The sequence below is a fragment of the Arachis hypogaea genome, chromosome 9 (assembly GCF_003086295.3).
Source record: "Arachis hypogaea cultivar Tifrunner chromosome 9, arahy.Tifrunner.gnm2.J5K5, whole genome shotgun sequence".
NCBI classification, from domain to species: Eukaryota; Viridiplantae; Streptophyta; class Magnoliopsida; order Fabales; family Fabaceae; genus Arachis; species Arachis hypogaea.
This window is the reverse complement of record NC_092044.1, coordinates 115158480-115171677: the sequence shown is the minus strand read 5'-3', so window position 1 is coordinate 115171677 and position 13198 is coordinate 115158480. Positions and strand designations below refer to the sequence as shown.

Genomic DNA, 13198 nt, shown 5'->3' with positions numbered 1-13198 from the left:
AACCCAAAGTCCGTAGAAGAAGAAACTCTGCAATCTCAGATGCAGAAATCTATTCTCAACCATAAAACCGTACAAACAACCAAACCCGACTTCAAGTGCCTTATCCTCAACCTCACAGTTCTCTTTTCATTCATTCTAGGTTTCCTGTTCCTATAAAAATCCATCGAAATCTACCGCGCTCCACTCCCCTTTGACCGAATCAAATTCTTCTCGCTCCTTGCAACTGGAGTCTAATCCCTTACTTCCCCTGCTGATTTCGAGCCATATTCGTCGGCGTCAAGACTTGGTCGGATCCTGACAGCGAACATGGGAGTAAACAGCGAAGCGGCTGAGAGAATCCCAGCACAGCAAAGAGGGCAGTTTATGTGGGAACGAAGCGAAGCATCAATGCAATCATAAATCAACATGGAAGGTTTGTGAGCAAAGAGGCAAGGTTTGAATATAATCATCTTCTTCGAATTTGAAGTAGCAAAGGCACTGTCGCGGCGTGAAGATGAACGACGAGAAGTGTCGTTGAGTTCACTGGTGTATAGGGTAGCATAAAAAGGAGAAATGGATGATTTTGATGGTGATGACATTAGTGGTGGTGGTGGTTGGGAATGAGAGTGGCGGTGAGGAAGGATTTGGGTGAGAATGGTACTGTGGAGTAAAAAGAGAAGTTATAGTTAGGTTATATTAGAGGGTATTTTGGGGATTTCAAATAATTTTTTAGGATTCAGGTAGTTTTGTTAGCAAAAGTCCATCTTTCATGGATAGAAATGGTAGTTTTGCTTATTTGTGGGTAGATTTATCAGCGTTCTAAACTTTTATAGGTAGAAATGGTAGTTTACTCTATCATTAAAGTGTGACTAACACATTAAGCGCAGTAAATTATTTTTTGGTTACTGCAGGAGTTATGTTGGATATACATGATATGCTAGGGATATGAATGTCAATTGGTGCAATCAGTTTGGGAGGAAATTGGGTGGGTTTTGTGCCGGTCGGCGATACGTCCGAATTTAACCTCCATCGACGCAGTAGGTTCAAAGTGGAGAAAGCATAACATTAGTTATGTTTTGGAATGGTGTGGATGTCTTCGGTGTAGGCTGTGGTTATTGTGGAACCTGATGTGATGTTCATCCTTTGGGTATGGAGGAAAAGAAGGTCAGATTAAATCCGTGTACAACAGGCATTAGTTCTTAGTCTGCGTCCATAGAGTTTTTGTTGTGTGTGTTAATATCCCAAGCAGTAGGAAGTCGTAGTTGCAGGTGGCGTTGGTGCGAGGTTTCAGGTTGTGGCAATGGCACGAAGAGGTTGAAGATGAGTATGTTGGGCTAAGATTCTTATATTTTTGCACAAGTTTAATTGAATGTTTATATTAAGTGAAGACGATTAAACAGGGATGAAGAAGGTTAAAGGTTGCAGCGGAGCTCCAGTGAAATAGTGAACAGGAAGTGTTAGAATGGAGAATGAAAAATAATTACTTTATTCTTTGTTATTTTTGTTAGTAGTAAACTTGGTTTTTGAAAATAAGAATTATATATATAGATCCACGTCTTATTGTTTGAATTCATCAGTCAAATTCTGTACCAAAAGAAACTTAGAAATACACCACAAGAGAAAGAGAAAAGCGTGGTACGGCAGGCGGCAGAAGAGAATTTGATGGAAGAATCCGATTGAAATCCTTGTGACTTGACTCATCCTCGAGCATATTCATTATAGCAGAAGTGGTCTCGTTGTTCTGAGACCATCTCCAGTAGGGAACTCATCCCAGTTTCTGTTTATGCCTCACCTGTCATAAAAAGTAACTCCACATCAGCTTTTGCGTCATAAACAGTAAACAGGAACTCAAAACATCTCTCTCTTCTCCATTAGGAGGAACTAACTTTAGTCCCTGTTATGGTCTCACTTAATTAATTAATTAAAATACTTGTAATTAATGTAATTAATTTTTTTAATAATGTAATTTAAATATTTAAATTTAAAAATAATTCACTATTAAAAGATATTAATATTAAATAAATTCATATATAACAATAATACACCATAGATAATTCGGGGTTACACTAATTTGTAAAATTACTTAATACAAAGAAAAACATAATTAAACTCTATAGTTGACGACAAGCATTGTGAAATTGCCATATGTGTTCAATCAAGTCCTCCTTCAATTGTCTATGCTGCTGCCTATTTCGAAGTTGGGCATTTCTTTGGATAAATTGATGGTATGGTGCAAAATCTTCCTCTCCCAGCTGAGGTTGTGATAAGCCATTTTCAACATCATCATACTCTAAGCCTTGAGCAAAATTTTCTGCATAACTGTCTCTTTCATCCTCAACAATCATATTATGCAATATAATACAAGCTCTCATTATGTTGGCAAGCTTCTTCTTTTCCCAAAAACGAGCTGGACCACGTATAATTGCAAAGCGTGCTTGCAACACTCCGAATGCTCGTTCCGCATCTTTTCTTTGCCCTTCTTGGTATTGTGCAAATAACTTGCGTTTCTCACCTTGTGGCTTTGAGATTGATTTGACAAATGTGGCCAATTCAGGATAAATATCATCTGCTAAATAGTATCCCATTGTATAATTATTACCATTAATAGTATAATTTACCTCCGAAGCACAGTCATTTAGAATATCGTCAAACACTGGAGAACGATCTAACACGTTGATATCATTATTTGAACCAGAAACTCCAAAGAACGCATGCCATATCCAAAGGTCTGAAGATGCTACAACCTCAAGTACTATGGTTGCAACCCTACGATAACCACTCATGTACATACCTTTCCACGCCTTTGGACAATTTTTTCATTGCCAATGATTGCAGTCAATGCTACCCAACATGTCAGGAAAACCACGACCCTCCGCTATTTGTAGCAGGCGTTGTACGTCATTTGGATTGGATTTTCGCAAGTATTCATCCTGGAACACGGAAATGACACCTTCAACAAATTTTTCCAAGCATTCAATTGTAGTGCTCTCGCCTATGCGTACATAATCATCAACAGCATCAGCTGTTACGCCATATGCTAACATCCGTATTGCAGCGGTACATTTCTGAAGTGGCGACAAGCCTCTTCTTCCAGTTGCATCAACCCTCTGTTGAAAATATAGATAGACGTTTGAGAGAGCGTCTACTATCCGAAGGAACACATCTCTTCTCATTCGAAATCTCCGTCGAAAAATGTCAGCATTATACACCGATTCATCTGCAAAGTAATATTGGAAAAGGCGATCATGTCCTGCTTCTCGATCTCTGTTGATCCATCTACGAGTAATTGGGATAGAACTTCTATCGATATCTTCTTCTTCTGAATCTTCGAGTAAATACTCATCGATCCAATTATCTATCAGTATGTTATCTTGCCGTCTTCTTTTGCCATACAAAGCCTCATTAAATATATCATCAAAATTTCTAGCCATATGGAGAAATGTAATTTTTGGTTCTCTGTCGAGGTGAGAAACAAGAGTTGAAGTGGAGTTGTGGAGTCATTGATAGTTGATATTTATAAGTGGAGAAACTAGTTTTGTAACGGCTAGTTTTGCAACGGCTAGTTTTCCTTAACGGCTACTTAACGGCTAGTTTTGCAACAGCTACTTAACGGCTAGTTTTGCAACGGTCACTTTCATGAACAATAATGGCACAATAATATTGACTAATTTAAAAACTTACATCAGAAATAAATAAAACAAACTACATCACATGCCAGTAATACGCAATAAATAAATAAGAACATACTACATAACACTACGAATACAAGGAACCATTAAGTAAACCACTTGGCCATTATTTTCTCACATGAAATCTCATGAAGAGCTCGTCGTTTCTCATTCATTGTAGACGTGTCAGCATTAAGTATTTGCATATCCATTTCCCTTTCTTTTGCTTTTATCTCCATTTCTTTAATATACTTCTGAGTTTGTAATTCTTGTTCTTTCATTGCCGCTTGAATTTGTAACTCCTTCTCTTTGATTGCCATCATCTTTGCTCTATGTTTCTTCTCTTCTTCTCTTTCTTTTTCCTTTTCATTAGTTCTTTTTCTCTAACATTCTTAATATCTTCCATGAGAGATAATTTTTTGATAACTGATGATTTTATTTCGCTAAAATCTTTAGACATCTGTACTTTTTCCTTGCCTCTTCGCTTGCTCTTCTTTGATCCTTGTGGGCGAACGGGAGAGTTCACACCGGATTCGTCAGCCAACGGTGTTTCTGAGTTTGATGAGGATGAGTATGCTCCAGTTGCACTAACCTTGGTTCTCTTTGAGCCACCACTCTGTGTAGGTAGTTGACTTCTCCATTTTTGCTCCAACCGAAGCATGTTCCAATGCCACTCAAAAGCGAATTTTTGACCATAATTTGTGGAATAAATTTTATAAGCCAACTCCTTTATATCATCAGCGTTCGAACCACTCCTTATGTTTCGACTAGCTTGATCATAGCAACCAGCAAATTGTGCAACAGCCTTGTTGATCTTATACCATCGTTTCTTACATGCAACTACCCCCTTGTCATGTCGTGCAAAATTCTATACAGTAGCTATGAATTCGACTCCAAAATGTTTTCCCCTTTTGATTGGTACCAACTACAGGGTCAGTTGAAACATTTAACCATCCACTGATCAGCATCTCATCCTCTTTCCAATGCCAGTGTTGAATACTATCTTCCCTCCGATCTTCAATATCATCATCATTAAGGTCGATAGCATCTAATCCACGAGGGTTGGCAAAATCTGAATATTGTGAATTTGGACTAGATTGTATAGGAGTCTGAGAGGATGGTTTAGAAGAGCCACCAACACCAGATGAGTTATGTCTTGATGCACTGAATTGAGTTGGAAACGGCAAGGAAGTTGGAGTAACATTTTCGATAGAGGGGTTAAATATGGACGAAAATGGAAAATGGGGTGTTTGTGAATTTTGATTTTGCGGTTGGAATATAGGAAACTGATTATTATAAAGAGTTTGAAAATTGAAATTAGAAATATTTTGTGAATTTGGATTTTGAAATGAATTTGGTAGTGTGAAGTTTTGATTTGGAACTTGAGAGTTTGAGGTTTGAGATTGTTGGGTATTTGGAATTTGAGGAAAGTTTTTAAGTAATTGAAGAAAGAGTTGAGTTGGTTTGGATCCATTTTTTCGAACAAAAAATAATAGTAGTAGAACTTTGATTTTGTAAACTTGGAAGAAGAAAGAAGAGTAGTAGATAGTGTGAGAATAGAAGTGTATCTAAGTGGTATATATAGAGTAACAAAATATTAATTTATTAACAATAACGGTAACATAATAACGGTAATTTCTAACTGCTATTTTTACAATAGCTAGTTTTGTAACGGCTAAATTAATATAATAATATAAATATAAATAATATTTACTATTAATTATGATATAAATAATTAATATAAATTATTAATCAAATAAAAATTTAATTATTTAATTTATTTAATTATTATAATTATTAATAAATTAATTATAATTTAATTACTTAATTAATTATTAGTTAATTAATTAATATAAATTATTAATTAAATAAGAATATTAATATTTAATTTAATTAGACATTATAATTATTATTAAAGTAATTATTATTTAATTAATTAATATAATTATTTAATTAACTAATATTTTATATAATTATTTATTTTTTATTTTACTTGCCACTTGGCAATTATATATTGGTTAATGGGAGTCCCCATTCAGAGGGATTCCCTCTTCTCTTTCTCTTCTTGAAAAAAGTGAAGGAACTCACTTTAGTTCCCTCCAACGGTCTAATTCCTTTTTTCTCTGACTAAATAGTAACTGGGCTTCTCCATTAGAGAACGGCGCTAATCAGAGCATCTCCAATGGAGAAGCCCAGTTACTATTTAGTCAGAAAAAAAGGAATTAGACCGTTTGAAGGAACTAAAGTGAGTTCCTTCACTTTTTTCAAGAAGAAAGAGAGAAGAGAGAGTCTCTCTGAATGGGGACTCTCATTAACCAATATATAATTGCCAAGTGGTAAGTAAAATAAAAAATAAAAAATTATATAAAATATTAATTAATTAAATAATTAATTTAATAATAATTATAATGACTAATTAAATTAAATATTAATATTCTTATTTAATTAATAATTTATATTAATTAATTAACTAATAATTAATTAAGTAATTAAATTATAATTAATTTATTAATAATTATAATAATTAAATAAATTAAATAATTAAATTTTTATTTGATTAATAATTTATATTAATTATTTTTATCATAATTAATATTAAATATTATTTATATTTATATTATTATATTAATTTAGCTGTTGCAAAACTAGCTGTTATAAAAATAACCGTTAGAAACTAGCCGTTATTATGTTATCGTTATTGTTAATAAATTAATATTTTGTTACTCTATATATACCACTTAGATACACTTCTATTCTCACACTATCTATTACTCTTCTTTATCTTCTTCCAAGTTTACGAAATCAAAGTTCTGCTACTATTATTTTTTTGTTCGAAAAAATGGATCCAAACCAACTCAACTCTTTCTTCAATTACTTACAAAACTTTCCTCAAATTCCAAATACCCAACGATCTCAAACCTCAAACTCTCAAGTTCCAAATCAAAACTTCACACTACCAAATTCATTTCAAAATTCGAATCCACAAAATATTTCTAATTTCAATTTTCAAGCTCTTTATAATAATCAGTTTCCTATATTCCAACCGCAAAATCAAAATTCACAAACACCCCATTTTCTATTTTCGTCCATATTTAACCCCTCTATCGAAAATGTTACTCCAACTTCCTTGCCGTTTCCAACTCAATTCAGTGCATCAAGACATAACTCATCTGGTGTTGGTGGCTCTTCTAACCCATCTTCTCAGACTCCTATACAATCTAGTCTAAATTCACAATATTCAGATTTTGTCAACCCTTGTGGATTAGATGCTATCGACCTTAATGATGATGATATTGAAGATCGGAGAGAAGATAGTATTCAACACTGGCATTGGAAAGAGGATGAGATGCTGATCAGTGGATGGTTAAATGTTTCAACTGACCCTGTAGTTGGTACTGATCAAAAGGGGAAAACATTTTGGAGTCGAATTCATAGCTACTGTGTAGAATTTTGCACCGACATGACAAGGGGGTAGTTGCATGAAAGAAACGATGGTATAAGATCAACAAGGCTATTGCACAATTTGCTGGTTGCTACGATCAAGCTAGTCGAAACATAAGGAGTGGTTCGAACGCTGATGATATAAAGAAGTTGGCTTATAAACTTTATTCCACAAATTATGGTCAAAAGTTCACTTTTGAGAGGCATTGGAACATGCTTCGGTTGGAGCAAAAATGGAGAAGCCAACTACCTACACAGAGTGGCGGCTCAAAGAGAACCAAGGTTAGTGCAACTGGAGCATACTCATCCTCATCAAACCCAGAAACACCGTTGGCTGACGAACCCGGTGTGGACTCTCCCGTTCGCCCACAAGGATCAAAGAAGAGCATGCGAAGAGGCAAGAAAAAAGTACAGATGTCTAAAGATTTTAGCAAAATAAAATCATCGGTTGTCAAAAAATTATCTCTCATGGAAGATATTAAGAATGTTAGAGAAAAAGAACTAATGGAAAGGGAAAAAGAAAGAGAAGAGGAGAAGGAACATAGAGCAAAGATGATGGCAATCAAAGAGAAGGAGTTACAAATTCAAGCGACAATGAAAGAACAAGAATTACAAACTCAGAGTTATATTAAAGAAATGGAGATAAAATCAAAAAAAGGGAAATGGATATGCAAATACTTAATGCTGACACGTCTACAATGAGTGAGAAACAACGAGCTCTTCATGAGATTGCATGTGAGAAAATAATGGCCAAGTGGTTTACTTAATGGTTCCTTGTATTCGTAGTGTTATGTAGTATGTTCTTATTTATTTATTGCGTATTACTGGTATGTGATGTAGTTTGTTTTATTTATTTCCGATGTAAGTTTTTAAATTAGTCAATATTATTGTGCCATTATTGTTCATGAAAGTGACTGTTGCAAAACTAGCCGTTAAGTAACTGTTGCAAAACTAGCCGTTAAGTAGCCGTTAAGGAAAACTAGCCGTTGCAAAACTAGCCGTTACAAAACTAGTTTCTCCACTTATAAATATCAACTATCAATGACTCCACAACTCCACTTCAACTCTTGTTTCTCACATCGACAGAGAACCAAAAATTACATTTCTCCATATGGCTAGAAATTTTGATGATATATTTAATGAGGCTTTGTATGGCAAAAGAAGACGGCAAGATAACATACTGATAGATAATTGGATCGATGAGTATTTACTCGAAGATTCAGAAGAAGAAGATATCGATAGAAGTTCTATCCCAATTACTCGTAGATGGATCAACAGAGATCGAGAAGCAGGACATGATCGCCTTTTCCAAGATTACTTTGCAGATGAACCGGTGTATAATGCTGACATTTTCGACGGAGATTTCGAATGAGAAGAGATGTGTTCCTTCGGATAATAGACGCTCTCTCAAACGTCTATCTATATTTCCAACAGAGGGTTGATGCAACTGGAAGAAGAGGCTTGTCGCCACTTCAGAAATGTACCGCTGCAATACGGATGTTAGCATATGGCGTAACAGCTGATGCTGTTGATGATTATGTACGCATAGGCGAGAGCACTACAATTGAATGCTTGGAAAAAATTGTTGAAGGTGTCATTTCCGTGTTCCAGGATGAATACTTGCGAAAACCCAATCCAAATGACGTACAACGCCTGCTACAAATAGCGGAGGGTCGTGGTTTCCCTGACATGTTGGGTAGCATTGACTGCATGCATTGGCAATAAAAAAATTGTCCAAAGGCGTGGAAATGTATGTACATGAGTGGTTATCGTAGGGTTGCAACCATAGTACTTGAGGTTGTAGCATCTTCAGACCTTTGGATATGGCATGCGTTCTTTGGAGTTTCTGGTTCAAATAATGCTATCAACGTGTTAGATCGTTCTCCAGTGTTTGACGATATTCTAAATGACCGTGCTTCGGAGGTAAATTATACTATTAATGGTAATAATTATACAATGGGATACTATTTAGCAGATGATATTTATCCTGAATTGGCCACATTTGTCAAATCAATCTCAAAGCCACAAGGTGAGAAACGCAAGTTATTTGCACAATACCAAGAAGGGCAAAGAAAAGATGTGGAACGAGCATTCGGAGTGTTGCAAGCACGCTTTGCAATTATACGTGGTCTAGCTCGTTTTTAGGAAAAGAAGAAGCTTGCCAACATAATGAGAGCTTGTATTATATTGCATAATATGATTGTTGAGGATGAAAGAGACAGTTATGCAGAAAATTTTACTCAAGGCTTAGAGTATGATGATGTTGAAAATGGCTTATCACAACCTCAGCTGGGAGAGGAAAATTTTGCACCATACCATCAATTTCTCCTAAGAAATGCCCAACTTCGAAATAGGCAGCAGCATAGACAATTGAAGGAGGACTTGATTGAACACATATGGCAATTTCACAATGCTTGTCGTCAACTATAGAGTTTAATTATGTTTTTCTTTGTATTAAGTAATTTTACAAATTAGTGTAATTCCGAATTATCTATTGTGTATTATTGTTATATATGAATTTATTTAATATTAATATCTTTTAATAGTGAATTATTTTTAAATTTAAATATTTAAATTATATTATTAAAAAAATTAATTACATTAATTACAAGTATTTTAATTAATTAATTAAGTGGGACAAGTTAGTTCCTCCTAATGGAGAAGAGAGAGATGCTTTGAGTTCCTATTTATTGTTTATGATGCAAAAGCTGATGTGAAGTTATTTTTTTGACAGGTGAACCATAAATAAGAATTGAGATGAGTTTTCTACTGGAGATGGTCTAAGGTGTGACGGCCATGGATTTTGTTAGCAGTTCTTCGCTGATCAGGGGGACCTAGCAGCAATTGTAGGATCTGGTAGGAATGGGTTTGGCGCGGGCGGGTCTTAGTGGGTTTTTGGTAGGGTTCAAATGCATAGTCCAAAACAAAAATAAAAAACAACAAAAAAACTAAATGCACACACTCATAATTACCATCTTGATTAGAAGAGTTACCGTTGGTTTACCAATGAAAAAAAGTTATTGTCCTTCAAATTTGGAGTCATGTGATTGAATTTGATAGTCAACCTACTACATGTTACATTATTACAGGCCAAACACTTATAGTCACGCTAACCACGGATTACATCTAGTCATCACAGACAACACCTAAGTATAATCACCTTAGCCACTAAACTCAGCACCAGAAAAAATTTCTGTATCGCATCCAACATTAAGTACAACCTAAATGCATGAAAGTTACAATCACTTTTTAGTAGAAAGAGATTAAAGGAAATAAGAAAAAAAATGTAAATGATTTATCTTAATTAATTACCTTGTCATTATATTAGGTCATGATACGTGATTGCATTCTAATAAGTATTGGTCCACACGATATATTTATAAGATTAAAAAAAAAAGAAATAATATCAGCATTACAGTCCAATTGTATTAATCTCAAAAATCTTTTAAAACACTGAAAACAAAATAGTTAGAGATTAATATTTAATTATTTAGTTTATTTTGTAGTTATAATATTATGATTCTGTTAATAAAAATAATTGGAATGAACTAAATTAGGTTGATTTAGTGGTTAGTTCATTAGTTTTTTAAGTAAATGTCGAATTTTAAATCTCGTCTTATGCATGCAGACTGCAGCAACTTATGATCAGTAACAAATTTTTTAAATAGAACTTAGTATCGCGCGTAAAATTAATCCTTAATCTATCGAACTAAGAGATATTATAAAAAACCAAAAATAAAAAATTAATAGGAATGTGCCTTATTTTCAATTTTAATTTTGAGGGCTCTAAAATTACCATGGTTAATATTGATTGTTAATTGCCTAATTGATTGTTAATGCTTACGATGTAATTATTAATTCCTAATTGATTGTCAATGTTAGTGTGATTAGAATTAGATAATAGGTTTGGTTAGAATTGATTAATTGATTAATTGATTGTTAATTGCCTAATTGATTAATTATTAATTGTTAATTGTTAATAGTCTCCGTTGTTACGGTGTGATTGTTAATTGTTTAATTAAAATTGATTGTTAATTACTTAATTAATTATTATTATTATTGTGTTAAATTAAGATATTATTGTAATATTGATTAATTTTATATCTATTTTTGTATTAATTATTTTAAAAATTGAGATTTAATTGTGACATTAAGTGTTGACGAAAATATATATTTTAAAATTTAATTTAAATTTTTTATTATTTTATATTTTTATTTAAATAAGACTAAATTAGCCAATTCAATTAATAATTTATTAATTAAATCTCAGTAACCTAATAATCTAATTGGTTTGATTACTGATTTGATTTTCACAACTACAATATTAAATCTTATATCAGTCTAAGACAAAATAGTAAAGAAGTGCCCTGTTTTCTTTCAGAATGTTGAAACATACATAAACACTTCCTCTATATCCTTGATGACTTTATTAGGTCTAAGTATAGACCAGCTTTAGATATATACCTTATTGCTAGTTATATGACATTCTTATTTTGAATGTTACATATATTGCTGTCTACGCCATTGAAGATGGACCAAGAGTTTTTCATAATCAGGAAGGTTTTCCTTAATCAGAGGAACTTGCTTGAAATTTTGAGTCCATGCATGCAACCGAGGGAATTGGCTTGGATCAATTAGTTTCAACCCTGTAATTTCCTCCAACCCTTCTAACCAATGACAAAGCAATCCATAAGCTATGTCCACCATTCCAATATTGTTGCCTCCAAAGAACTTCTTGTCCCCTAGTCCTTTCTCTTCCATTACCTTCAGAATTTCTTTTGCTTTCTCAATTGCAATTGCCCTCTCTTCTTCATTCTTTGAGGGTCTCATAAACAGATCAGTAATAGAAGCTGTCTACAAAACCAACTCAATAATTTCAATTAAGAAAACTAATTTTGATTTAACACAGTATTGGAAAGAGAGAATAGATGAAGATTGAGTAAAGATTACCGAATCTTCTCCAAATTTGATCCAAAATCTGGCTAAGGCTCTCTCATAGGGATCTTGAGGAAGCAAGGGATTGTGAGGCCAGGTATCTTCAATATATTGAAGAATGACCATGGATTCTGCAATGGATTTGCCTCCATGAATTAAAACAGGGACCTTATTGTAAACGGGATTGGATTGGAGCAAGAGTTGACTTTTGCCATGCCTCTCCACTTCTATGTACTCATAGCTGATGCCCTTCAGCTTCAGAGCCCATATCACTCGGTGGACATAAGGGCTTGACCAGAACCCTAGCACCTTGATGTCTTCCATTCTTGGTTACTAATTCAGAACAAGGGCTATGCTTTTTTTCTATATATATATGAATATTTTCCGTGGTTCTCAATCGGCTAGTTTAATCCAGAATCAATTATCAAGTTTGTCCAAACTAGCAAAACATTGGAAAAATCGTCAAATTTTAATCAAACTTTTTAGTGGTTTATATATATGTTTAAAATAATGAAACAAAAAAATAAATTAGAGAATTAACCTTCTTGAACTCATATTAGCCAATTTTTTAAAGTTACGATTTTACACTTTAAATTTTATAAAATAAAATAAACTTAAATTTTTTTTCAACAACAAAATTTGACCATATTAACTCAGTTAATTTTGATGTACTTCACAATAATTTTATACGTACATCTAATCATATAACGTTCCATTAGCAAAATAACTACTTTTTAGTTTTTACATAGATCATATGAATCGTCGTTAAAGAGAACAGTTGTAATTGTTTTACTGTGAGTACATCAAAATTATACTTATTAAATAATTCAAATTAATTTTTATATTTATTCATATATTTTATATATAAATATATTATATTATTTCCAATTCAATTTTAATGAAACTTTTAATTTTAACATAATTTCTTGCGGCAAATTCTTGTCTGAATGAGTGGTCGCAGCTCGCACGGCAATACCAAAGTTTCCTTTGCGAATATTCGGGATTATTTAGAAGTTAAGTTAGAACATATTTAAGGGACATTTCTTTTAACAAATTATATCTATTTATTTGGTTCGGGCTCTTATTGGGCTTCCTAATTAGTTTAGGTTTTTGGAGCCCATCTGTTGGCTATACCATTTTTCACTTTTTGTTTGGGTAATTTTCTTTCTTCGTGT

General features: G+C 33.4%; 2 protein-coding genes across 2 annotated transcripts; one reads left to right on the top strand and one right to left on the bottom strand.

Moving 5' to 3' along the window:
• Window positions 1-8456: 8456 nt before the first annotated feature.
• On the top strand, window positions 8457-10740 carry LOC112709568 (uncharacterized). The gene is made up of 3 exons (XM_029289066.1): window positions 8457-8784; window positions 8878-9011; window positions 10717-10740. The coding sequence occupies exons 1-3, from the start codon at window positions 8457-8459 to the stop codon at window positions 10738-10740; spliced, it is 486 nt and encodes a 161-aa protein (XP_029144899.1).
• A 700-nt stretch (window positions 10741-11440) lies between these two features.
• Window positions 11441-12507, bottom strand: LOC112712268 (probable glutathione S-transferase). The gene is made up of 2 exons (XM_025765102.3): window positions 12039-12507; window positions 11441-11942 (listed from the first exon to the last, which is right to left on the bottom strand). Exons 1-2 carry the CDS (start codon window positions 12345-12347, stop codon window positions 11589-11591), a joined length of 663 nt encoding a protein of 220 aa, XP_025620887.1. The 5' UTR covers window positions 12348-12507; the 3' UTR covers window positions 11441-11588.
• Between the last annotated feature and the right edge of the window lie 691 nt (window positions 12508-13198).